Source organism: Nycticebus coucang, chromosome 8, assembly GCF_027406575.1.
Source record: "Nycticebus coucang isolate mNycCou1 chromosome 8, mNycCou1.pri, whole genome shotgun sequence".
NCBI lineage: Eukaryota > Metazoa > Chordata > Mammalia > Primates > Lorisidae > Nycticebus > Nycticebus coucang.
This window is the reverse complement of record NC_069787.1, coordinates 92,010,601-92,037,971: the sequence shown is the minus strand read 5'-3', so window position 1 is coordinate 92,037,971 and position 27,371 is coordinate 92,010,601. Positions and strand designations below refer to the sequence as shown.

At 40.5% G+C, this 27,371-nt stretch overlaps 1 protein-coding gene across 3 annotated transcripts in view; it reads left to right on the top strand.

The window, feature by feature from the left end:
* The window catches only part of SETD2 (SET domain containing 2, histone lysine methyltransferase), a 168,925-nt gene that overhangs the window by 91,766 nt on the left and 49,788 nt on the right, over positions 1-27,371 (top strand). For all 3 annotated transcript variants that reach the window (XM_053600468.1, XM_053600467.1, XM_053600466.1), the window contains 3 exons: positions 14,384-14,432; positions 20,247-20,430; positions 25,625-26,294. In XM_053600468.1, the coding sequence (XP_053456443.1) occupies positions 14,384-14,432; positions 20,247-20,430; positions 25,625-26,294 (903 nt within the window). The remainder of the gene's footprint in view (positions 1-14,383; positions 14,433-20,246; positions 20,431-25,624; positions 26,295-27,371) is intronic.

Genomic DNA, 27,371 nt, shown 5'->3' with positions numbered 1-27,371 from the left:
AGGTGTTTGTTTCCCATCTTCAAGTTTAGGAGCCATTTCTTAATCTTTATAGTAAGATATCATGGTACCTTTGTAGTGTGTGTGATATCTTTGTCTTATGATCTTTGTAGTAATGGTGATAATAATATCTCTTAATGATTGTGAATGACTTCTGTGTGCCCCCTACAGTCTTTGCTGCCTACATTCAGTAGCTAGAATGATCTTTTAGAAATAGAAATTTGTTCCTTATGGTGTCCTATTTACCATTTTTTCCATAATTTAATTTTTGTTAAAATTAATTGCATTTTTATTAACATGACTTCTATGCTGTGATATAGTCTGGTCCCCACTTATTTCTGCAGTCTTATTTCAAGCAATTGTAGTCTAGCAGTGGACCTCTGCTGCTAATGTTCATTCTTTTCTCTCTCTCTTTCTCCCCCTTCCTCCCCTTTATGTCTGTTCTCCCTAAACCCCTTTCATTCTGGAAAATTCTTTTATTTAGACAGCCTCTTATTTAAGTTTCTCCCTTTTCTCCCAGAAAACCATTTCTGTACCTCCAAGATAGAGTATTTATCCTGTCCTTTGTATCTGATTTTGTAACATCTTTTCTAATCATACATAGGTGACATTTCATAATAATACATTGAGTGAAGACAAAGACTGCTTCTGTCTTGGCTGCTTGAGTCTTCCCGGTGTGCTACAAAGAGCTCGATATGTAGTTTGACACTTCATAAAAATATGAATGAAAAAGTGGCCAGGGGTTGGGGCGGCGCCTGTGGCTCAGTGGATAGAACACTGGCCCCATATACCAAGGGTGGCGGGTTCGAACCCAGCCCCAGCCAGCTAAAACAGCAGTGACAACTGCAACAAAAAATAGCCAGGTGTTGTGGTGGGCGCCTGTAGTCCCAGCTACTTGGGAAGCTAAGCCCAAAAGTTGGAAGTTGGTGTGAGCTGCGATGCCACAGGGACAAAGTAACACTGTGTCTCAAAAAAAAAAAAGAGAGAGAAAGTGGCCAGGTGTGATGGCTCATGCCTGTAATCCTAGCACTGTGGGAGGCTGAAGCAGAAGGATTACATGAGCTTAGGCATTTGAGACCAGCCTGGGCAAGAGTGAGACCCCATCTCTACTAAATATAGAAAATTAGATGGCACCATGGTACACACCTGCAGTCCAGCTACTCAGGAAGGAGAGGCAGGAGAATCTCTTGAGGTGTTTGAGGTTGCAGTGAGCTGCACTCTAGCCAGGGTAACAGAGCAAGACTCTGCCTCAATAGGTTGGGCACGGTGATTAATGCCTGTAATCCTAGCAGTCTGGGTGGCCGAGGTAGATGGATTGCTTGAACTCAGGAGTTCAAGATCAGCCTCAGCGGGGCGGCGCCTGTGGCTCAAAGGGGTAAGGCGCCCGCCCCATATGCCGGAGGTGGTGGGTTCAAACCCAGCCCTGGCCAAAACTGCAAAAAAAAAAAAAAGATCAGCCTCAGCAAGAACAAGACCTTGTCTCTAAGAAATAAATAGCCAGGCATTGCAGCGGGCACCTGTCGTCCCAGCTACTTAGGAGGCTGAGACAAGAGAATTGCTTGAGCCCAAGAGTTTGAGGTTGCTATGAGTTCTGACACCATGGCACTCTACCAAGGGCAACAAAGTAAAACTCTGTCTCCAAAAAAAAAAAAAGAAAGGAAAAAAGTGAAGGTTTATCTTTCTGTCTTTTTCCTTCATACCACACTGCTTCTGAATCCCAAATGTGTATCTTTTATTTAATAGGTAGTCAGGGCTGCACGCAGTATCTCAGGAGTTCGAGACCAGCCCAGACAAGATCAAGATCCTGTCTACTAAAAATAGAAAAATTAGCTGGGTGTTGTGGTGGCTGCTTCTAGTCCCAGCTATTCAGGAGGCTAAGGCAGGAGTAGCTTGAACCTAGGAGTTTGCGGTTGCTGTGTGCTGGGCTGATGCCACAGTACTCTAGCCTGAGCAACAGAGTGAGACTATCTTAAAAAAAAAAAGTGGGTAGGAAATATTTGCAGGAGTTTCATGGATTGTGTTTAACCCTATTAAGTAGTTGGTAATATTTTTATCAGCTATAAAATAGAAACAAATAGGTACATGAGGTTGTGACTTAGCTTTTGATTGACAGAGCTAAAAATTGACTTAGGCCTTCTGATTTAAATCCTGTATTTCATTCCCTTTTTTGGTCCAAAAAATAGTGAGTTCTGTGTTCTTGATAAGGAAGTTCATACAATTACGTGTCTTTTGCAAATACTTTTCAGATTTTTCTTAATCTTCTTCTGATTTAGAAACTCAAATAAGCCTGAATTTATTCTAAAATTATAGAGAACATTTTAATATTTTCTTGAATTATCTTTTTTTCCTTTTAAAAACCTCTGAAGAATCTGGCTTGGCACCTGTAGCTCAAACAGCTAAGGTGCCAGCCACATAACACAAGAGAATTGCTTAAGCCCAGGAGTTGGAGGTTGCTGTGAGCCATGATGCAATGGCACTCTACCCAGGGCGACAGCTTAAGGCTCTGTCTCAAAAAAAACAAAAACCCGAAATCGTAGGGTGAGGGTTCATAAAATATATACAGTTTTTCTAATAGGGATGTGTTTATATGTAAGTTGAGAGAATTCCATAAAGTGTTTTCTGAACAATTTGGACATCGGAAGGGCTTTCTGCTCTTAAACTTTGTGATCAGTAGATATGGCTAGTAAGCTGAGTGACAGTGAAATTAGGAGGGTTTTTTAGGTGTGGCACTTCCTGAAGAGCAGCATTTAGTTGTTTTGTGGGTAGCTATTATCTGCACCAGGATTATAGTCATAAAATACAGAAGTCTTTTGGTATTATGCCTAGGACTTTTTCTGAGGCCTGGTATCTTTATTTATTTTAGCTTTTAAAATAGGCTTATACTCCTGTACCTGGTACAAAATTCAAAAGGAATACAGTAAAATGTTTTGTTTCTACCTCTGTACCCATTCTGGTTCTTAGGGGCTTCCAGAAATATTCTATGCCTATTATATATTTATGTGTATATATATATATATATTTTTTTTTTTTTTTTTGAGACAGTCTTACTATGTCACCCTCGGTAGAGTGCTGTGGCATCATAGCTCACAGCAACATCAAACTCTTGGGCTTAAGTGATTCTCTTGCCTCAGCCTCCCAAGGAGCTGGGACTACAGGCACCCACCACAGCGCCCAGGTATTTTTTGTTGCAGTTGTCATTGTTGTTAGCTGGCCTGGGCCGGGTTCAAACCCACTATCCTCAGTGTATGTTGCTGGTGCCGTTCTGTGCTATGGACACTGAGCCTTTTTTTTTATTTCTAGAGATAGTATCTAGCTCTGTTGCCCAAGCTAGTGTGCAATGGCACAATCACAGCTCACCGCAGCCTTACTACTGTTTTTTTTTTTTTTTTTTTTTTTTTTTTTTTTTGAGACAGTCTCACTTTGTCACCCTTCATAGAGTACTGTGGCATCATAGCTCACAGTAACCTCAAACTCTTAGGCTTAAGCTATTCTCTTGTCTTAGCCTCCCAAGTTGCTGCAATTACAGGCGCCTGCCATAACACCCAGCTATTATTTTCTTTCTTTTTTTTTTTTTTTTAGCAGGCCTGGGCTGGATTCGAACACACCAGCCCTGGTGTATGTGGCTGGCACTCTAACCACTAAGCTGTAGGTGCCCAGCCAAGTTCACTGCAACCTTGAACTCCTGGGCTCAAAGGAACCTCTTACCTCAGTGCCTGGAGTAACTGTAATTATAGGAGTGAACCACTGTGTCTGGGCTAGTCTTACTTTTGAAAAATAACCTTTAATTACAGAACAGATAACCTGATCTCTATATAATAAAAAGTAGAAAATTTATTTTACTCTTTATTTCACAGCTCACAGCAGCCTTACTACTGGTTTTGTTTGTTTGTTTTTATTTTTATTTTTATTTTTTAAACAGAGTCTCATTATGTCGCCCTAGGTAGAGTGCTGTGGCGTCATAGCTCACAGCAACCTCAACCTCTTGGGGTTAAGTGATTCTCTTGCCTCAGCCTCCCAAGTAGCTGGGACTGCAGGCGCCCACTACAACACCTGGCTATTCTTGTTGTTGTTGTTGTAGTTGTCCTTGTTGTTTATCAGGCCTGGGCTGGGTTCGAACCCTCCAGTTCCAGTGTATATGGCCGGCGACCTAACCGCTGAGCTATAGGCACCAAGCCTATTTTACTCTCATTATAAATTATTTTGTTCTCGTAAGCATTGTTTTGCTGAGGAATAGTCTATATCAGTGTTATCTTTTCAGAAGATTTCTTATAAATTATTGTTTCATACTTTTGTTTTAATTCTGTTTCTACAATATACTTTATTTATTTATTTATTTATTTTTTGAGACAGAGCCTCAAGTTGTCGCCCTGAATAGAGGCTGTGGCATCACTGCTCACAGCAACCTCCAACTCCTGGGCTTAAGCAATTCTCTTGCCTCAGCCTCCTGAGTAGATGGGACTACAAGTGCCTGCCACAACGCCCAGCTATTTTTTGGTTGTAGCCATCATTGGTGTTTGGCTGGCCTGGGCTGTATTCGAACCCACCAGCTCAGGTGTATGAGCCACAGAGCCATCTACAATATACTTTAAACAGTTCATTTGACACGTTAATAAAATGTTACATTGTTTCCAGTGAGTATTTTTTGGGACTGCTAGAAGAAAACATTCTAGGTTAGGCCATATAATGACCTGGTGGTAGTAGGTAACTCATTTGTTTACTACCCTGTTTCCCCGAAAATAAGACAGTGTCTTATATTAAGGTGTGCTCCCAAAGACGCACTAGGTCTTATTTTCAGGGGCCATCTTATCTTTCCTGTGAGTAGGTCTTATTTTTGGAGGATGTCTTATTTTCCGGGAAAGAGGGTACGAAATAGAAAACATACTATATCAACTATCAAGACTTTCCTCTCTACCTTTTATTTTATTTACCTAAACAGGGTCTAGCTCTGTCACCTGGGGCTAAGGTACAGTGATTGTTCCCTGTACTTTTCACTCTGTTGCCCCAGGCTAGAGTGCCCTAGCATCAGACTACCTCATAGCAACCAACTTTAAACTCCTGGATTCAAGCAATCCTCCTGCCTCAGTCTCCTAAGTAGCAGAGACTATAGGCATCTACCATGGCACCCTGCTAATTTTTCTGTTTTTAGTAGAAATGGTGTCTTGCTTTTGTTCACGCTGGTCTTGAACTCCTGAGCTCAAGCCAGCCTTCTGCCTTGGCCTCTAAAAGTACTAGGATTATAGGTGTGAGCCTCTGTGCCTTGCTGAGTTTTTCTGATTTCTGTTGGCTGTCTCCTCCACTTGCCCTTCAGACATAGGCTCTTAATTGTCTTTTAACAGCTTGTTCTTCACCTTGTAATGTTCATTTTTATTAATAGCTTTTACCGTCTTCTTAGAAACCCAAATTCAAAATATTTACCTCCTTTTTTTAATTAAAAAATTGCTGGCTCAGCGTCTGTAGCTCAAGTGGCTAAGGTGCCAGCCACATACATCTGACCTGGTGGGTTCGAATCCAGCCCGGGCCTGCCAAACAACAATGACGGCTGCAACCAAAAAATAGCTGGGCCTTATGGCGGGCGCCTGTAGTCCCAGCTACTTGGGAGGTGGAGGCAGGAGAATCACTCGAGCCCAGGAGTTGGAGGTTGCTGTGAGTGGTGATGCCACGGCATTCTACCCAGGGTGACAGCTTTAGGCTGTGTCTCCAAAAAAAAAAAAAAATTTGCTATTACTAATTATAGCATTTACTCTGAAAACGCTGTTTCCATAGAGCTAAGCTTTTCTTTTAGGGACAGTTTGTTGGAAGACAACTTTTTTCCAAAAATTTGACAGATTTAAATGACATCTTTAGATCTTTTATTAGTATTATTTTAATTAACCACCACTGGCCAGTCATGGTGGCTCACATCTGTAATCCTAGCACTCTGGGAGACTGAGGTAGGAGAATCACTTGAGCTCAGGAGTTCGAGACCAGCATTAGCAAAGTGAGCCCCCTTCTCTACTAAAAATAGAAAAATTAGCCAAGTGTAGTGGTTTGTGCCTATAATCCCATCTACTAAGGAGGCTAGGGCAGGAAGATTGTTTGAGCCCAAGAGTCTGAGGTTGCTATGAGGTAGGCTGAGGCCATGGTACTCGCGCCTGGACACTAAGAGCAAGACTGTGTCTCTAAATAAATAAGTAAATAACCGCTACTTCCTAAGTATTTGCACAAAAGTTAAAACTACAAAGGTTTATCTATATTGAATGCCTGTTTGTTGAATTTATGTACATGAATGTATTAATATGTGCTGGATAATCCATTAACATTGTCTAACGCTTTTCTGTCAGTTTCTCAGGAATTAAAATTTTTTAAAGTACCCAGTATGATGTAGTGTACATTGTAGAGAATTATCAGATGTGTGACACAGAATAGAGAATCTTGTTGTATCTTAGAACCTCCAGTCTTTGTCTTCAGCATTGTCTTCTTTCAGATCTGAAAAATGTCTTTATTCTATTTTCCCTTGTTTGGGATATTATATAATTATCAGTTAGAAATTTACCTTGAGGGCAGCGCCTGTGGCACACTAGCCCCATATACTGCGGGTGGCGGGTTCGAACCCAACCCTGGCCAAACTGCAACAAAAAATAGTTGGGTATTGTGGTGGGTGCCTGTAGTCCCAGCTACTTGGGAGGCTGAGGCAAGAGAATCGCCTAAGCTCAAGAGCTGGAGGTTGCTGTGAGCTGTGACACCATGGCACTATACCAAGTGCTATAAAGTGAGACTCTGTCTCAAAAAAAAAAAAAAGAAAGAAATTTGCCTTGAATATGTTCAAGATATTACTGCATCATTTTGGAGTTTAATAATGTTATAGAACTCTGATGCCATTTTAGTTTATTTGTTGAGGTAGGTGCTCCAACCCTGCTCCATCTGGTGACTCGTATCTCTTAGTTCTAAGTCTTTTTTTTTTCTCTTTGATACTTTTCTCCATTCAATTTTCTCTCTTCTTTCTTGAATTCCTGTTATTAGATATAGAACTTATGGCACTTATTCTTCAATTTTATTTTTTAGTATTGCATTGTTCTTCTTTTGTGCTTTCTCAAAAACTTATAACCCTTTTTTTATAACATTTTCACTAAACCAGAATTTGCTGTTAGTCTCTTTCTTTTCTTATGCCATCTTGTTTCGTGGATGTGGTATTTTCTCTTTCTGAATAATAAAAAAATAAAAGAAACCTGAAAAAAATCAGACGATGCATGGAATGGAAATTAAAAACTTTAAATATACATATTAATTCAGTACCCCAATGTGATTTACAGTCTTAGAAAGAAAAGATACCACAGATGGGTTTTTATTTACCTTTTATTTTATTTACCTTTTTTATTCCTCTACATTTATTTATATGACTTTTCAGAATGGGTTGGGATAAATATGTGGTCAGTCTACCATGTTTGTGGTTTTCTACCTCATTGTTTATTTGTACAATTAACTCCTCACCTTTCAAGACCATTCAAATACTCACTTCTTTCAGAATGCATTTCTCAGTCTTCCCTCAAAGGCCTAAGTCAGTTTTAGTGTCCCGCCATTGTATTTCTCTTAACTATTTTATATACATCTATCATAAAATAGTGCATATTTACTTTCTCTGTTTCTGAATGCTTATAAGGTAATAGTGGTTAAGGGTGTTTGCTTTGGACAGAACAAATCTAAGCTTGGATTCTAGATTCAATATATATCTCATTGTGTGGATAGTTAACCTTTCTTAGCATTTTTTATATGTACTATAGATAGATAGTAATACCTCTCTTAGCAGTGTAAGAATATATGAGTATATGAGACCTGTCACATACCAAGAGATCTTAGCCATTCTTATTGTTAACCTGTGAACTCCTTTATGGCAGGTACTGTCTAGCTCATGCATCTAGAAAGGAGGGCCTTAATATGTGCTAGTAGCACATAGTTTATACCAAATCTTGCTATATAGATATGAGCAAACCAGAATTCCACAAATAGGCATCTTAGAATCCATGAGGTTTTTGTGTCCACATATTAAAAACATCTCCATTGGGTGGCGCCTGTGGCTCAGTGAGTAAGGCGCTGGCCCCATATACCAAGGGTGGTGGGTTCAAACCCAGCCCCGGCCAAACTGCAACAAAAAAATAGCCGGGCGTTGTGGTGGGTGCCTGTAGTCCCAGCTACACAGGAGGCTGAGGCAAGAGAATCGTGTAAGCCCAAGAGCTGGAGGTTACTGTGAGCCGTGTGACGCCACGACACTCTATCAAGGGTGATAAAGTGAGACTCTGTCTCTACCAAAAAAAAAACAAACTCCATTAACATTTATAAACTTTAATAGATATTGGATGCATTGGCATTTCATAAGCTTATCAGTGATTTGATGTTTATTAAACAATATGAAGATTGATTTTTGAGCCTTTGTTATAGGGGAATAGTCCAACAGAAGGGTGTTCTAAGCATTGAAAAGAGTAAGAATGTTACAGAGACACATTTATTACTCAGAACCCTGGCAATAATGTTTTTGTTTATAGAGAAGGCCTTTTAATGCTATCTCTTTCCAGGGATGAAAGAAATTGATGGTATAAGATGTGAAGAGATTGATAGTATAGTGATAAAAAGCATGGGGCATAGGCAATACTTTGAGTATATATAGCATTGTGTAGGTTATTTCTCTAAATTAAAAGTAGAATTTCACTTGTTGGTCCATTGTTGGTAATTGAGTGTTGATTATGTGCCAGTTACTGTTCTTGGGGCTTGATACCCAACAAAGAATAAGGTGGTCTGGGTTAATAACAAAAACGTGAATGTCTATGTGTGTATCTGTTAGTTGGGAAGAGCATCTAGACACTAAAGAAATAAAAAAGGACCCAGGCCTGCCAAATAACAATGACAACTACCACCAAAAAATAGCCGGGCTTGTGGCGAGGGCCTGTAGTCCCAGCTACTTGGGAGGCTGAGGCAAGAGAATCATTTAAGTCCAAAGAGTTGGAGGTTGCTATGAGTTGTGACGCCACAGCACTCTACCCAGGGCGACGGCTTGAGACTCTGTCTCCAAAAAAAAGGATAATATAAAGAATATTAGGGCGCCTGTAGTCCCAGCTACTCAGGAGGCTGAGGCAAGAGACTCACTTAAGCCCAAGAGTTTGAGGTTGCTGTGAGCTCTGACGCCATGGCACTCTACCAAGGGCGACATAATAAGACTCTGTCTCCAAAAAGAAAAAAGAATATTAGATGGAGTGTAGAAGCAGATTATTTTTTTTTTTTTTGTAGACGCAGAGTCTCACTGTACCGCCCTCGGGTAGAGTGCCGTGGCGTCACACGGCTCACAGCAACCTCTAACTCTTGGGCTTATGCGATTCTCTTGCCTCAGCCTCCCGAGTAGCTGGGACTACAGGCGCCCACCACAATGCCCGGCTATTTTTTGGTTGCAGTTTGGCCGGGGCCAGGTTTGAACCCGCCACCCTGGGCATATGGGGCCGGCACCCTACTCACTGAGCCACAGCAGATTCTTTAAGGCGTCTCTCAGGGGTAGTCCCAAAACTGTGGTCTTCTAACTCACAGTTCAATGTTACAATATGCCAGTCTCTTGAGTAGACTTTTTACAAAGTGGTTTTACATCATGAGTTGACACGAATAAGGCTAATTTAGATAAACATTTTCTGATAGACTCTGTGGCCCATGGATGTTAACATTATTCCAAATAGACTTCCATGTCACTCAGGCTGATACTATTTATTCTGAAGACAGAATAATCTTAAGTAATAATAATAATATAATAATAATAATCACAGTAATCTTTCATGATTGCTTCCTTTTCAGCTTTCAGTATTCTGGGACTTTGGAAAACTGCAGTTGCATGTTCGTAGTGTATAAAATAAGGAGGGGGGAGTAGACAATCTGAGTTGCCAGTTTAAAGTTTTGAAGGCAGCTTTGACTGTATAATAAAGAGGTTCAGTTTAGCAACTCTGAGTACTTGGACGTATTGGAAGAACTTGTTCTCTATACTGTTAGGCACATAATAAATAGTGGCTCTTGATCATTCCATTTTTTTGTACATTAAACTACACTTTCTTTTTTTTTTTGAGATACACTCTCTGTTGTCCTAGATAGAGTGCCATGGTGTCATCATAACTGACAGCAACCTCAAACTGTTGGGCTCAAGTGATCCTCTTGCCTCAGCCTCAGTAGCTGGGACTGACTATAGGTGCCTGCCACAACACCCAGCTAATTTTTCTATTTTCAGTAGAAACAGGGTCTTGCTCTTGATTAGGCTGCTTTCAAATTCCTGAGCTCACGTGATCCTCCAACCTTGGCCTCCCAGAGTGCTAGGATTATAGAAATGAGCCACTATGCCTGGCCAAAATACGTTTTTAACAAAGCAGTGATACTGCTTTGAATGGAACTGAGGATTTTATCTTTTAAAGCCTTTCTTAGTCAGGAGCAGTGGCTCAAGCCTGTAATCCTAGCACTCTGGGAGGCCAAGGTGAGAAGGATCACTTGAGCTCAGGAGTTTGAGACCAGTTTGAACAAGAGTGAAACCCTATCTCAATTAAAAATAGAAAAATTAGCAGGGTATTATGTCAGGTACGTATAGTGCCAGCTCCTGCAGAGGCTGAGGCAGGAGGATTGCTTGAACCCAGGAGTTTGAGGTTGCTGTGAGTTAGGCTGATGCTATGACACTCTAGCCTGGAGCAATAGAGTGAGACAAAGTCTCCAAAAAAAAAAAAAAAACAACAACAAAAAAAGGCATTTCCTATAGTATGTTAGCTTCTACCATAGAGTGAGCCCCAAACTTGAGGCCTGTGTAATAAATTACTATAAAACATTTGTAATGAACACTTGTAACGCCAAGACCTTATACAAAAGAAACTAAGTAGGTTAAGATTGTGTTATTTTAGTTGGATCCTTTATACATCTGTTCTAAGTATCCTTTATGAATGAACCTATTTTTTTTTTTTTTTTGGAGTGCCTGGATTTACCAAATGCCTTATGCAAAAGTCATTTCCAAGGTTCTTAAAAAGTAGCAAAATAGGCTCAACACCCATAGCTCAGCGGTTAGGGTGCTGGCCACATACACCAGGGCTGGCGAGTTTGAACTCAGTCCCGGCCTGCTAAACAACAATGAAAACTACAACAAAAAAAAAAAGCCAGGTGTTGTGGTGGTTGCCTGTAGTCCCAGCTACTTGGAAGGCTGAGGCAAGAGAATCGCTTAAGCCCAGGAGTTTGAGGTTGCTGTGAGCTGTGATGCCACAATACTCTACCGAGGGCTACAAGAGACTGTCTCCTAAAAAAAAAAAAAAAAAACAGCACAGTACCTTTTTTTCCTTTATAGTGTGGGTTGGTGCTGGTAAAGGGCATGCTTACTTTATCACAAGTTCAGTAAGGCCCTCTGGAAGGTAAACAGAGGAGTTAGAACTAAAAGTATCAGCCTTGTGTTTTCTGTCTTTATCCCTAATTTTGTATTACCCCATAGCTAGAAACTGAATAGTTAGATAAGCCCAAGCATCCCTCAGAGTAGCAGATGGGAATGTGTCTCCTCTCTTACAGGCAAAAGTAGATCAAGAGGAAAGAAAGCCCAGATGGCTCTGAGGTAGGCATACATAGTTCTTTCTCCCACTTTCTATTTTGTGAGGAGTGCCAGTAGTTCAGTACTTTTCAGCCTTCTCTGTGCTTCAGAATCATTTTAGCTTCTAAAAATTATGATTGTCTAGGGTTTGTCTGGGGTGGTCTAATTGTGCAGCCAGGATAGAGAATTATAGCTCTAATGGAAGTCTTTGCACATAGGAAGCTGAGGGAATGGAAGCTGTCACCTAAATTTGTATATAAATCTCAAAATGCTACCTACTCCTTCCCAAAATATTGTTAGCCATATCCTGTTTCATCTAGTTTGAAAGATAAAAGTACTCTGGAGTTAGACCATCTGATAGCATCATAAGATAGCATTATAACCTTGGGTGGATTGCTAAGCTTTTTCAGGAACTTTTCTCATTTTTAAAATGAGATGATAGTGCTTATGTCATTGGGGTTGTTTTGAGGCTCAAATAAGATAATGCACTTGAAATGTTTAACACGATAACTGGCACAGGGGATAAGTGCATAATTACTTATTATATAATTTGTCAAGTTGTATATAGTATTGGAGGTTTAAAAATTTTTTTCATTTTTTTAAAATCATAGCTGTGTACATTAATGCAATCATGGGGCACCATACACTAGTTTTATATACAATTTGACATATTTTTATCACATTGGTTAACATAGCCTTCCTGGCATTTTCTTAGTTATTGTGTTAAGACATTTAAAAATCTTAATTCTTATAGATTTCCCTGTATCTGTGTAGTCTACATTTTTTATTTTTAATGGTGAGTTCTTACATCTTGACCCTTCGTCAGTTGTATGACACAGCGTATTTTGTATTTGCCACAAATATCACTAGAACCAACAATCATGGAGAAAGGGGTTCTCTGATTTTCTTGGAGTATATTCTCAAAATGAGATCACCAGATCACAAGTAAAAGGAGGGTATCTTGGGCGGCGCCTGTGGCTCAGTCGGTAGGGTGCCGGCCCCATATACCGAGGGTGGCAGGTTCAAACCCGGCCCTGGCTGAACAGCAACCAAAAAATAGTCAGGCGTTGTGGCGGGCGCCTGTACTCCCAGCTGCTCGGGAGGCTGAGGCAGGAGAATCGCTTGGGCCCAGGAGTTGGAGGTTGCTGTGAGCTGTATGATGCCACAGCACTCTACCAAGGGCCATAAAGTGAAACTCTGTATCTAAAAAAAGAAAAAAAGGAGGGTATCTTTTTTTTTTTTTTTTTTTTTTTTGGAGACAGAGTCTCAAGCTATTGCTCTGGGTAGAGAGCTATGGTATCATAGCTCACAGCAACCTTAAACTCTTGGGCTTAAGCTATTCTCTTGCCTGAGTCTCCCAAGTGTCTGGGACTACGGGCGCCTGCCACAATGCTGAGCTATTTTTTGGTTGTAGTTGTCATTATTGTTTGGCAGGCACAGGCTGGATTCAAACCCGCCAGGTCTGGGCTGGCACCCTTGTCACTGAGCTACAGGCGCCAAGCCAGCTGGCTATTTTTTTTGTTGTTGTTATTGTTGTCATTGTTTTAGCTGGCCTGGGCTGGTTTGAACCCGCCAGCCTCAGTGTATGTGGCAGGTTCCCTACCCCCTGAGCTATGGGCGCTGCCTGGGAGGGATCATATTACATAACATTGAGAGTATGTGGGTTTGTTATTGGCCTAGTTAGCAAGGTGATTGGATAAGAAAGTGCTGTGCCCAAGAGCTACTTGAAAGACTAGAATGGTAAACTGTCAAAGAACAAAACAGATTTTAGGCCTTAGATTTGCATAAGAAAAGAATTTAAAACTTAATTTACATTTCTAAAGATCAATTTTTTGGTACAGTATTAGATGCCATTTCAAGAGCAGCAGAGATCTAATGCATTTTGTTTTCTTTCTTTCTTTCTTTCCTTTCTTTCTTTTTGACAAAGTCTCACTTTTTTGCCCTGGGTAGACCGCTGTGGTGGTCTACCTAGCTCACAGCAACATCTGGGGCTCAAGTGATCCTCTTGCCTCAGCCTTCCAAGTAGCTGGGACTACAGGCACCTGCCACATGCCTGGCTAGTTTTTCTAATTTTAGTAGAGACAGGTCTTGCTCTTGCTGTTGCTTAGGCTGGTCTTGAACTCCTGAGCTTGAGCAATCCAGCTGCCTCAGCCTCCCAAAGTGCTAGGATTATAGATGTGAGTTGCCACGCCTGGCTTCTTTTCTATTTTTTTTAATAATAGTGTGAAAGTAGATATTACATTTAGCCAATATCATATCGTGCATTTATAATATAAAAATATGCTGAATAGCAGGAATTCTCTTTATACATATAATTTTTCTTTTTTTCTTTTTTTTTTTCCTTAGTTTTTGGCTAGGGCTGGGTTTGAACCTGCCATCTCCGGCATAACTGGGTTATTCCTCCCCTTTTATTCCCAAGTGAAACATTAGAATTGCCCTGATGAATACTCTCAGGAAAGGAACTGTAGATGATTTAAATTTATATATAGGAATGCACATGTAGAAGGCATAAGGAAACTAAGATTCTCAGGAATTATATTCTTGCTAGAAATAAATACCCCAGTTGCTTAGTTTGCTACTTTGCTAGTGAGATCAGAGAAGCCTCGTAGGTTTAAAAAAAAAAATTTGTGTGTGTGTGTGTGTGTGTTTTCAGTGGTTTTAAGGGGCCAGGACATATTCTTACTTAAAGTAAAATAGGAGTAAAATTTTAGAGAATAATTAAATACCAGCCCATTCTTTCTTAGTTCTTTGTTGCCATGTGAAATCAATCAACTTCAAAGCAATCTCTGTTTCCACTCATACTAATAATTCTCCTTCTGGTTTATTTTTTTGTAGGAGGTATATCGAATTCCAAAGAAAAGTCAAACTGAAAAGGAGAACACAAGTAGGTATTTGGAAATACTGTGTACATGGTTTTACAGATATTCTTTTGGTATATGCAGAGGTAACTAATGAGAACTTTAGCTTTTTTGTTTGTGAAACCAGAGAATACATAAAATTAGATACATGAAATATTTGATAAAAGTTTAAAAACTTATACTTTTATTCTTTCTTAATGCTGTTTTGTCAAAAGAAATACCTCTTATACTGCCTATGTCATTGCTTTCCTTAAAGTCATAGTCTTTAATGGCCTTTCTTCTATGTGTTACTCTATAGCAGGCATTCTTTTTTTTGTTTTTGAGACAGAGTCTCACTATGTTACCCTTGGTAGAGTGCAGTGGCATCACAGCTCACAGCAATCTCAAACTCTTGGGCTTAAGCAATTCTCTCGCCTCAGCCTCCCAAGTACCTGGGACTGCAGGTGCCTGCCACAATGCCCGGCTATTTTTTTGTTGTTCTTGCAGTTGTCATTGTTGTTTTAGCTGGCCCAAGCTGGGTTTGAACTCACCACCCTTGGTGTTTGTGGTTGGCATCCTGCCAACTGAGCTATGGGTGCTGCCATTCTTTTTTTCTTAAGAGCAGATTGTTTTTTTTTTAAAAGCCTGTACTCCTAAGATGTCTGTCTTTATCTCTAAATGTTTATATGCAAAATCCTATGTGTACACAATCAACCCTGAAAAGCATACGGAGTAGGAATGCCACATCCCTGTGCAGTCAAAAATCCACATACAACTTTTTGATGAACCTTCTGATAACATAAATGGTTAATTATCACGTATTTTGTGTGTTATATGCACTATGTACTATATTCTTAACAATAAAATAAGCTAGAGAAAAGAAAATGTTAAGAAAATCAGAAGGAAAAAAAATTTTTTTTTTTGTAGTTTTTGTCCAGGGCTGGGTTTGAACCCGCCACCTCCGGCATATAGGGCTGGCGCCTACTCCTCTGAGCCACAGGTACCACCTAGAAAAAGGATTTATTTACTGTTTACTAAGTGTAGGTGGATTATCATAAGGGTCCTTGTTATCTTCACATTGAGTGGAACAAGGAAGAGGAGAGAGTCTTGTTGTCTCAGGGTTGGCAGAGATGGAAGAAAATCGGCATATAAGTAGACTATGTTGTTCAAACCTGTGGTGTTCAAGGTTTGACCATGTTTGCTCTTCTGGTGAAAGTTCAGAACTTTCATTAGATTCTTAAGCAGTGAGCAGCCCCTGATAGAGTTAAGAATCATTATTATAGAACAGGTAACAGGGACAACATGGGGTTTGATTTCTGGGCTTTCCCACTTAGTTATGTTTCCTGCAGATTTTAAGAGTTAAAGGAATGGGACTGATTATGGAGGTAGTTGTTTCTTGAGCCTGTCCAGCGCTGACCCAATATAAATACAGTGATGAAATTAATGTGATTTTTTTTTTTTGTCCTTTTATTTTTGGTGTAGATAGCTTTTGATGTAGTCTTAAATAGTCTTCTTGGGTAAAGATCTGTGAGATATCCTTTGTGCCATTGTTGTATCTTTTGGATATTTTTAATTCCCCTAGTTTAGTTTTTTATAGCCACATATTCTGTGGAAAGCTCTTTCTGTAAGAAAAAAAGGCAGGGCCAGGTAGTAATGGTTGGCAAAACCAGCAGCACCATTATAAAGTTGATTATCAGAAGTTAGCTCTCTGAGATCATTGAGTTGAAACCATTAGCAATATAAGCATAGAAAGCTGAAATACTTATGAGGATTTCTCCCCCAGTATTTTGCAATATCTAAAGATTGGTTTGGCCCTCCAGGACATGTGGATGATGATCTGTAATGGGCCACTATGATCTTTTCAGGGAGTAGCGTTTTGTGTGCCATCTTTAGTTTCTCCCTCATTTGTGGCACCCTTCATCTCAGTCTCAGGTTTTTAGAATAAGGAAATGCTTATAATTCAAACTCAGCTTCTCCTTTTTAATATCTAGCAATTAAAGCTTAGAAGTTTTAAAATTCAGGAGGGTTTTATAATACTTCAAGATATAATACTTCAAGATTCAGGAGGGTTTTATAATACTTCAAGATATATATATATACAGTCTAGCTTTACCCTCACTTTATAATATTAGGAAATGAGCCTAAATAAATGGAATGTCTTTTCTGCCTCACATTTTCTAAAATATAGAATCCAAATATGATCTGTTGGTGTCATTCCTTTTTAGTTTTACCAGGATATAGTGAAGAAATAACCATATTTGAAGGAAATTCACACCAGGGCAAGAAACTTGGCTTTGCAGGAAGAAACAGAATAGTCATGAGAAGATCCAGATGAAACTGGATAATGATACCTTACAGAAGGATGTAGTGCTAGTACCTTGTAAGCAGGAACAGTTAACTTAATTGTACAACATTTTCTACCATCATATGGTATAAAGGATTCCTCATAGCTTCTCCCTGACAAATGCTCACACATGGCTGTAGATAAATAACTGTTTCACAGCTGGGTGTGGTAGCTTGCATCTGTAATCCTAGTATTCTGGGAGACCAAGACTGGCTGATTGCCTAAGGCAGTGGTTCTCAACCTTCCTAATGCCACCGATGTATGTTCGTTGTTACAAAGGGATGGCGACCCACAGGTTGAGAACCACTGGCCTAAGCTTAGGAGTACAAGGCCAGCCTAAGCAAGAGCAAGACCTTGTCTGTACTTAAAACAGAAAACTGGGCAGTGCCTGTGGGTCAGTGAGTGGGGCGCCGGCCCCATGTACAGAGGGTGGTGGGTTTGAACCCAGCCCCGGCCAGACTGCAACAACAATAACAAAAAATAGCTGGGCTTTGTGGCAGGTGCCTGTAGTCCCAGCTACTCGGGAAGCTGAGGCCAGAGAATCGCCTAAGCCTAAGAGCTGGAGGTTGCTGTGAGCCGTGACACTGCAGCACTCTACTGAGGGTGACAAAGTGAGACTCTGTCTCTAAAAAATAAATAAGTAAATAAATAAAAACAGAATAGCTGGGTATTGTGGCAGTAGCTGTAGTCCCAGCTACTCGGTAGGTTGCAGCAAGAGTATTGCTTGAGCCCAAGAATTTGAGTTTGCTATGAGCTATGACACCACAGTACTCTCCCCAGGGTATCTGAGACTCTGTCTCAAAAAAAAAAAAAAAAAAATGATAACGGTGTTTTTGTTTTGTTTTTTTAGACAAGAGTCTCATTATGTTGCCCACAGTTGAGTGCTGTGCCGTCACAGCTCACAACAACCTCAAACTCTTGGGCTTGAGCGATTCTCTTGCCTCAGCCCCCCAGTAGTAGCTGGGACTATAGGCACCTGCCACAACGCCTGGCCTTTTTCTTTGTTATTGTTGTCGTTGCTTAGCAGGCCCTGGCTGTGTTCGAACCCACCAGCTCTGGTGCACGTGGCTGGCACCCTAACCACTGAGCTACAGGCACTGAGCCAGTATAATAACAGTTTTATAAATAACTATTTTGCAAATACACGGGGGATTTGGACAACCAAAAGGAGAACTGTAAGAATGGCTTGTGCAAACCGAATCCTGCTGAGGGTGGGGGAAACAAATCTTTCTGAGGTTGTTTCCAACTTTTTTCTGAGGTAAGAAAAAGAAAAGTGGGTGAGTGCTATGAGAGAGATTTTAAAAGAAATTCTCTCCTCAGAAATAGAACAGTACTGACATAGAAAGCAACAGTATATTACGGCAATTTGTATTGAAATGTTCATTGGTGAGAAGGCATGATCAGTGAAAAGTACTACTTAGGACAGCTTTTGGGAACAATGGCAGTAAAATGGCTTAAGTATAGACAGTGTGATTAAGAACCATTTTAGGTAAAAAGAAACACTGAATGAAGGTTAGTAGTAATACTATCTTTGAATATGAAGCTGGCATTCTGTTTGTGAACATGTTAAGTCTCTGGCTTTGTTAACTTTCTAACTTACCACCTATGTTAAAAATACTGTCTTTTTGGCTCGGCGCCTGTGGCTCAAGCGGCTAAGACGCCAGCCACATACACCTGAGCTGGCGGTTCGAATCCAGCCTAGGCCCACCAAACAATAATGATGGCTGCAACCAAAAAATAGCTGAGCATTGTGGCAGGCAGCTACTTGGGAGGCTGAGACAGGAGAATCACTTGAGCCCAGGAGTTAGAGGTTGCTGTGAGCTGTGATGCTACATCACTCTACCCAGGGTGACAGCTTGAGGCTCTGTCTTTGAGAAAGAAAAAAAAACAACTTTCCTCTTTTATTTGTGCTATTGACTGTTGCACAGTTTTGCACAACATGGGTTTTTTTGTTGTTTGTTTGTTGCTGTTGTTGTTTTTGAGACAGAGTCTCCAGCTGTCACCCGGGGTAGAGTGCCGTGGCATCATAGCTCATAGCAACCTCCAACTAAGACTCAAGCGAGCCTCAGTTTTTCTGTTTTGAGTAGAGATGGGGCCTCATTTTTGCTCAGGCTGTTCTCGAACTCATGAGCTCTAGCAATCCACCCTCTTCTGCTCCCCAAAGTACTAGAATTATAGGTGTGAGCCACTGTGCCCAGCCTTTTTTTTTTTTTTTTCTAAGGGAGTGTCTCACTCTGTCACTCTGAGTAGAGTGCTGTGGCGTCATCGTAGCTCACACAACCTTAAACTGGGCTCAAGTCGTATTCTTGCTCAGCCTCCTAAATAGCTGGGACTACAGGCGCCCACCACAATGCCCAGCTAGTTTTTTGATTGTTTGTTTGTATTTTTCTTGAGACATTCTCATTGCGTCACCCTCGGTAGAGTGCTGTGGCGTCACAGCTCATAGCAATCTCAAACTCTTGGGCTTAAGTGATTCTTTTGCCTCAGCCTCCCAAAGAGCTGGGACTATAGGCTCTTGCCACTAGGCCCAGCTATTTTTGTTGTTGTTTTAGCAGGCCTGGATGGGGTTCAAACCCGTTAGCCCTGGTGCATATGGCTGGGCTGGTACCCTAACCACTGAGCAACAGGCAGCAAGCCCCAGCTAGTTTTCCTATTTTTTTTTTTCACTCATTTTTCTATTTTTAATAGAGATGAGGTTTTGCTCTTGCCCAGGCTGATCTCGATTTTCTGGGCTCAAGCAATCCACCTGCCTTGGCCTCTAGAGTGCTGGGATTACAGGCATGAACCACTGCACCTGGCCTACAACATGAGTTTTCCCTGCACAGGTCCACATATACTGCGGCTTTTTTTTTCCCCCGCCCAGAAGCAGCTCGAATATACAGTATTTCTGGGATGTGAAACCTCTATATAAAGAAGGCCAACTCTTTGTATAAGCAGGTTCCACAGGGCCAACTGCAGGACTTGTTTGCACAGATTTTGATGTGTTGGGGGGACTCGTAGAACAGGTTCAGGCCCCTGTTTAGATCAAGGGACAACTGTAGTTCATAAAAAGTGGCCTAATAAGTTTTTTTTTTTTTTTAAGATTAAAGAGGCTTTTCCCATTGAAGTTTTTATGCTTAGCATGCCAGGATGTTTTTCTACATACAAATCATAAATATAGAGAGAGTTACAGGAGCAGTTGAAAAAGTTTACATTTTGAACTGATAAATTGCCTTGCTAAATTAAGGTAACAGGAGTATCTTGCATGTATTTGCTCACAGAACTTATTCATAATGTTAAAGGCTTGAACTGAGTTTTGGTGGGAAAGAGAATAATAGGCATTTTGTAGAAGAGACTTTTAGTAAACAGAATGAATACACATGCGAGACATTATATCTCATTCAAATTCAGGACTGGATAGATGAGAGAAGAGTACATAGATCTGTTTGTTAGGTAGAAATTTTATTTTATAGTTGATATACCAGCACGATGGAGAAAAGTCTACCAAGTAAACTTTTTACAAACCCTTTTTCCTTAGTAACTGAACGAGGAAGGGATGCTGTTGGCTTCAGAGATCAAACAGCTGCCCCAAAGACTCCTAACAGGTCAAGAGAAAGAGACCCAGACAAGCAAAGTCAAAATAAAGAGAAAAGGAAACGAAGGGGCTCCCTCTCACCACCTGCTTCGGCCTATGAGCGGGGAACAAAAAGGCCAGATGATAGGTAAGTATCCTGTGTGAGTTATTCTTTTTTTTTTTTTTTTTTTTTTTTGAGGTAGATAATAAGTACCCAAGTCACATACTTCTAATTTTGGACACCAAGGACTTTTATAGTTAGTATCTTATCTTGGTCAGATAAATCTTAAGACAGATTCTGCTTTGATGGTAATAAATGTGAAGGTGATTCAATTTTTAGTGCACAGTGGTTTCTATTTGATAACATTTAGATGCTATATGAGGAGTTAAAGATTTGTGTTTTAAAGGGCAATGGGTCAGAATTTTGTTTTTTAGTGAATCTTGTGTGTGTGTATGAGAGAGAGACAGAGACAGACAGGGTCTTGCTCTTGTGCCCAGGCTTGTAGAATGCAATGGCATGATCATAGCTCATAGCAAACTGCTGGGCTCAAGCAATCCTCCCACCTTAGCCTCCCAAGTAGCTAGGACTATGTGCATGTGTTACCTCGCTTTTTAAATTTTTTTTTTAGAGATGGATTCACACTATGTCACCCAGGCTGGTCTCAAGCTCCTGGCCTCAAAGATCCTACTGTCTTGGCCTCCTCAAATGCCGACATTATTGTGAACCTTGTACCATACTGATCAAAATGCTTATTTTGAAAAATCTGATTAAGAGACTCTCTGTCTCAGTGGTAGGAAAAAAACAAACTATATAATCATCTATCCAGTAGGACTAGAAAATATTTATTCCCAAGAAGTGGTTTAGTTTTGTTTCGAGACAGAGTCTTGCTCTGTCAGCCCAGCTAGAGTATAGTGGAATGATCATAACTCACTGTAACCTCAAACTCCTCAAGAGATTCTCCTGCCTCAGCCTCATGAGTGGCTGGGACTATAGGTACACACCACCACTCGCTAATTTTTCTGTCTTTTTAAAAAGATGGGGGGTCTCCCTCTTGCTCAGGCTGGTCTCGAGCCCCTGACCTCAAATGGTCCTCCTGCCTTGGTTTCAGAATATTAGGCTTATAGGCATGAGCCACTGTGCCTGGCCCAGAGAAGTTCTTTTTAAATTAAATTTTCTTTCAAAAATATTGAGGTACAGGGCCGGGCGGGGTGGCTCATGCCTATAGTCCTAGCACTATGGGAGGTTTAGGCAGATTTGCTTGAATTCACGGGTTCAAGACCAGCCTGAGCAAGAGCAAGACCCCACCTCTAAAAATAGCTGATGATCCAAGAAGTTGCTAAAAAATTCATACAGGAATTTGGGCTGGCAGATTTCTAAGCAACAAGTATTTTGAGAAATTTAAAATGCAACATGAGATCTCCCAGAAAGTCTTGTGTGTTTGAATCCAGTGAAGTTCCAGTAGAAGTTGTGGAATAATTCATCAAAAAGTTCCTGGACTTTGCCAGAAGTGTTAATGATGACCTTTTTTTATTGACATTTTTAACATTGACAAGTGTGGACTATTTTTCAAGGCAATGGCTGATGGAAGCTCCATCATGAAGAGTAACAAATGTAAGAGCAGAAAACTTTGCAAAAGAACATTTCACAGTTACACTTTGCTCTAGTTGAACTAGAGAGAAACTAAAGCCTTTGGTGATTGGTAAATCAGTAGAGCCACACACATTCAAGAACCTAAAGCCCAAAGACCTGTTCGTCACTGGGAGTTCAAATGCATGTGGATGACTAGTGCCCTATTCGAGGATTGGGTAAGGGGTATCGACTGAGAATTGAAGAAGAAAATGATCTGTTCTATTGACAGTAGATAGTCGTCCTGGCCACAGACAAGTGAATCATCTCAGAAATGTGAAACTGAAATTTCTGCCTCCAAACATGACTTCAAAAATCTAATCTCTTGACCAAGGCACCATCAAAACATTTAATGGCCTTGGCACCTGTAGCTCAGCAGCTAGGGTACCAGCCATATACATGGGAGCTGGTGGGTTTGAATCCAGCCCAGGCCTGCCAAACAATGAAAACTAGAACCAAAAAATAACTGGGCGTTGTGGTGGGTGCCTGTATTCCCAGCTACTTGGGAGGCTGAGGCAAGAGAATCGCTTAAGCCCAAGAGTTTGAGGTTGCTGTGAGCTGTGATGCCACGGGACTCTACCCAGGGCAACACAGTGAGACTCTGTCTCAAAAAAAAAAAAAAACAAAAACAAAACATTTAAAATATACTACCTTTCTCAATTCCTGTAGTGGGTCATTTCTACAATACAAACCTGAAGTCTGCCTGTGGATTCAGGTTCATCTGCTAGATCTGATAATGCTCTGGATGTAGTCCTGTGGGTCAGTTCTGCTGGGAATAAAATTTAACCAGAAATAATACATGTTAGAAGAAATTTGGATTTGTCATAACAAAAGAGCCCAATATTTAGGTCCCATCAGTCTATCTTCCATGGCAGAATTCAAAAGATTAGATGTTGAAGGTTTTGTTATAATAATGGCTGATGAGGTGGCAACCTGTATCGAACCTGACCCAAAAGCAATTTTCCAAGTGATAATGACCAAAATACAAACCAGTATAAAAGTGTATGAATAAGAAAAAAGAAAGTGCATGAGGCAGCTGAATAAAGTAGAAGAAGCAAGTGAGGATGACACAGAAATTGCAGGGACTCCAACAAAAGAAGAGGATGTCAGGCATCTGATAATACAGTTGAAGTCATTTGCTGTGGAAAAATGCCCAGGCATGCTGCGTAATGTAGCCAGCAGTGAAAAAGCCTTTTTTCACTTAGTTTGTAAAAAGAATGAGAAACAAACAAGATTGACTTTTTTTTGGAAAAAATTGTTAAACCATGAGAAAATAGTAAATGTATTGATTTTGTTTAATACCCTATGTGTGATTTTACTGTATTTTGATTAGGTATAATTTCTTATGACGTTCTCTAATAAAAGCTATACGAGAAAGTAATGTACGTATCAGTATAGTAGGCCTTTCATACTTTGACTACCTCCTTATGTTGACCAGTTTGTTATAGTCCCTTTGGGTAATCAACTCAGAGGTTCTACTGTATATTTACACAAACTTTTATTCAGTTCAACTATGTTTACCCACGTGTACCAGTTTTTTAATTCTCCTTTTGTCAGACCTCCTTTAAAAGGGTTTTTTAGTGTATTTCTGTTTATAGTTTTTACACTTTTTTTTTTTTTTTTTTTTTGAGGCAGAGTCTCACTATGTTACCCTTGGTAGAGTGCCATGGTGTCACAGGTCACAAACCTCAAATTCTTGGTCTTAAGCAATTCTCTTGCCTCAGTCTCCCAAGTAGCTGGGACTACAGGCACCTGCTATAATGCCTGCCTTTTTTTTCAGTTGTAATTGTCACTGGTTAGCAAGCTCAGGCTGGGCTTGAACCCTCCAGCTTCAGTGTATGTGGCCGGCACCCTACTCATTGAGATATGGGCACTGAGCCAATGTAGTTTTTACACTGTTGTCTAAAATTTTTACTTTTCTTGTTTGCGTTGCTCATTCTCGTCTTTATTTATTTATTTATTTTTAATATTTTAAGTTAATTAAAAAATATTTGTTTTGGGTATGGTCTTGCTCTCTGCCACTGGGCTAGAGCGCACTGACATTATCATGCCTCAAAACGTGGGCTCAGGTGGTCTTCCAAACTCAACCTCTTAAGTAGCTGGGACTACAGGCATGTGCCAACAAGCCCAGCTAAGTTTTCTGTATTTTGTAGAGATGAAGTCCCGGTATGTTGCTAAGGTTGATCTGGAATTCTTGGCCTAATGTAGTCCTCCCACCTCAGCCTCCCAAATTGCTAGGATTAACAGGTGTATGTCACCATGCCTGGCCTATTTTTTATTTTTAAAGCATGATCATCTCTTTTTAAAAAAGGAGCTTTATAATTCAGTGAGTTTAGTCACATGTATAGTTTTATAACTACTACAGTCATGATATAGAATGTTTCTATCACTTCAAAATTTCCCTTTTACACTTACGTGATCAGTTCCTCCAGCATCCCGAAGTTCTGGAATCCACTAATCTGCTTTCCAACCCTCGAGTTTTATTTTTTCCAGAATGTCTTTTCTGTGCTATTATATAGTAGATAGCATTTGAATTTGCCTTATCTGCCTTCTTTCACTTACCATATTGTATTTTGGGTTCATCTGTGGTTCTAAATGTCTCGGTATTTTTTTGTAATCAGTGAGAACTATTCCATTGTATTGAAGTACTGCACTTTATGCATTCATCAATTGATATGCATTTGGGCTGTTTCCATATTTTGGCTATTGTGAATATTCCTGATATTTGCAAGTCTTATGTGAATAGTCGTTTTTGTTTTGTTTGTTTGCTTTTTGTTTTTTATTTTTTAGAGACAGAGTCTTATTTCATCGCTCTCGGTAGAGTGCCATGGCATCACACAGCTCACGGCAACCTCCAACTCTTGGGCTTAGGTGACTCTCGTGCCTCAGCCTCCCGAGTAGCTGGGACTACAGGCGCCCGCCACAACGCCTGGCTATAGGAATTCTTTTCTTTTGTTATTATTGCAGTTTTGCTGGGGCCGGGTTCGAACCCGCCACCCTCGATATATGGGGCTGGCACCCTACTCACTGAGCCACCGGCGCCACCCTCATTTCCGTTTTTGAAAGGAAGTTTTGCTGAGTTAATAGTTTGTCTTAACGCTTGATGTTATTATTCTTCAGTCTTCTGGGTTTTGTGGAATTTATTGGTCTAATTTTTGTCATTGGCACTTTTCTTGGTCTACTTTTAAGGTGTTCTCTTTGTATTTGGTGTTCTACTGTATATCTTTATGGGGATTTCTTATCTTTGTTTTTTAATTTTTAACTCTGGATGGAATTCATTGAACTTTTGGAATTTGAAGACAATCTTTCAGCTAATTCTTTTCAGATTTTAACTATACTATGGACCTTAGGGACACTCAGTCAGATTAAGTATTAAATTATTTCTTGGGTCCTTACACTTATTTTGATTTTCAAAATTTTGGTTAATGAAATGTCCCTAAAAAAGAACAAGGTCTATATGTGTCTTTATTTCATATTCTAGAATCTGAGAATAGAGATGAAGTTATTTTCATCTCAGTGTCAGTTTCCTTGGGTTTCTGTTCTATCTGTAAGAGTACTTAACGTAATTTCAATTATGATTTTTAACCATTGCCAGATTGACGTTTGTATGGCTAGTGGTTTAGTAATGCATGACATAATATGTATTAGTGCTTTCATTACGTGTATGATTTACAGAAAAACTTTTTGTGGTCCTCTTACTGTTTTTTTTTTCTAGATATGATACACCAACTTCTAAAAAGAAAGTACGAATTAAAGACCGCAATAAACTTTCTACAGAGGAGCGCAGGAAGTTGTTTGAGCAAGAGGTGGCTCAGCGGGAGGCTCAGAAACAACAGCAGCAGATGCAGAACCTTGGAATGACATCACCACTGCCCTATGACTCTCTTGGCTATAATGCCCCTCATCACCCCTTTGCTGGCTACCCACCAGGTTATCCCATGCAAGCCTATGTGGATCCCAGCAACCCTAATGCTGGAAAGGTGCTCCTGCCCACACCCAGCATGGACCCTGTGTGTTCTCCTGCTCCTTATGATCATACGCAGCCTTTGGTGGGACATTCTACAGAATCCCTTTCTGCCCCTCCACCAGTACCAGTGGTGCCACATGTGACAGCACCAGTGGAGGTTTCCAGTTCACAGTATGTGGCTCAGAGTGATGGTGTGGTACACCAAGACTCCAGCGTTGCTGTCTTACCAGTGCCAGCCTCAGGCCCGGTTCAGGGACAGAATTATAGTGTTTGGGATTCAGGCCAACAGTCCGTCAGTGTACAGCAGCAATACTCTCCTGCACAGTCTCAAGCAACCATATATTATCAAGGACAGACATGTCCAGCTGTCTATGGTGTGACCTCACCTTATTCGCAGACAACTCCACCAATTGTACAGGTAACTAATTCTGAAACCTCTTTTCTGTGTTATAGTTTGTTCATAGGATGTTTGTTAATTTTGATGTGAGGGAGGAAGTCCTGCTATCAATCACTTACATGATCAATTGTATATGTATTGGTTATCTGTTGTGTTAAATATTGCCCCAAAACTTAGCAGCTTAAGACAATCAGTAATTTTCGTCTCACAGTTTTGTGGATCAGAAATTTAGAAGCAGCTTAGTTAGTTGGTTCTAGCCCACAATCTTCCATGAAATTTCAGTCAAATTGTTAGCTATGGCTGCAGTCATCTGAGGGCTCAGAGTAAATGGAGAATCCACTTTCTTTTTTTCTTTTTTTTTTTTTGTAGAGACAGAGTTTCACTTTATTGCCCTCAGTAGAGTGCCGTGGCGTCACACGGCTCACAGCAACCTCCAACTCCTGGGCCTAGGTGATTCTCCTGCCTCAGCCTCCTGAGTAGCTGGGACTACAGGCGCCCGCCACAACGCCCGGCTATTTTTTTTGTTGCAGTTTGGTGGAGACTTGGTTTGAACCCGCCACCCTCAGTATATGGGGCCAGCGCCCTGCTCACTGAGCCACAGGCGCCGCCCCACTTTCTAGCTCAATCATTTGGTTATTACCAGGCCTCAGTTTTTTGCCAAAGAGAAACTTGTCTGCTCACAACATGCCAGCTGCTTTCTCCAAAGCAGGTGAATAGAGAACTAGGAGAGAGGACAAAGACACTAACACAGAAGCTACAATGTCTTTTATACTCTAATCTTAGAAATGATATAACCATTTCTCCTATATTCTATTGGTCACACAGGGAGGGAGGAAATACTACCAAAGGATGTGAATACCAGGAGGCAGTGATCATTGGGGGCCATCATGGAGGCTTGGCTACCACATTATACAGTGAAAATAATTTGGTGTTGGCCGAAGTTGTCTTTTGGGTGGCTCCTTCCCTTTTTTTGTTATAGGTAGTGAATTATATACAGTTTATTCTTCTGTACTCCTGCAAAGGGAAGAACCTTTTGTCATGGTAATTGAGTTATAAGATGGCTTTTCCTTTTTCTTTAGATCCATTTTTTTTTTTTTT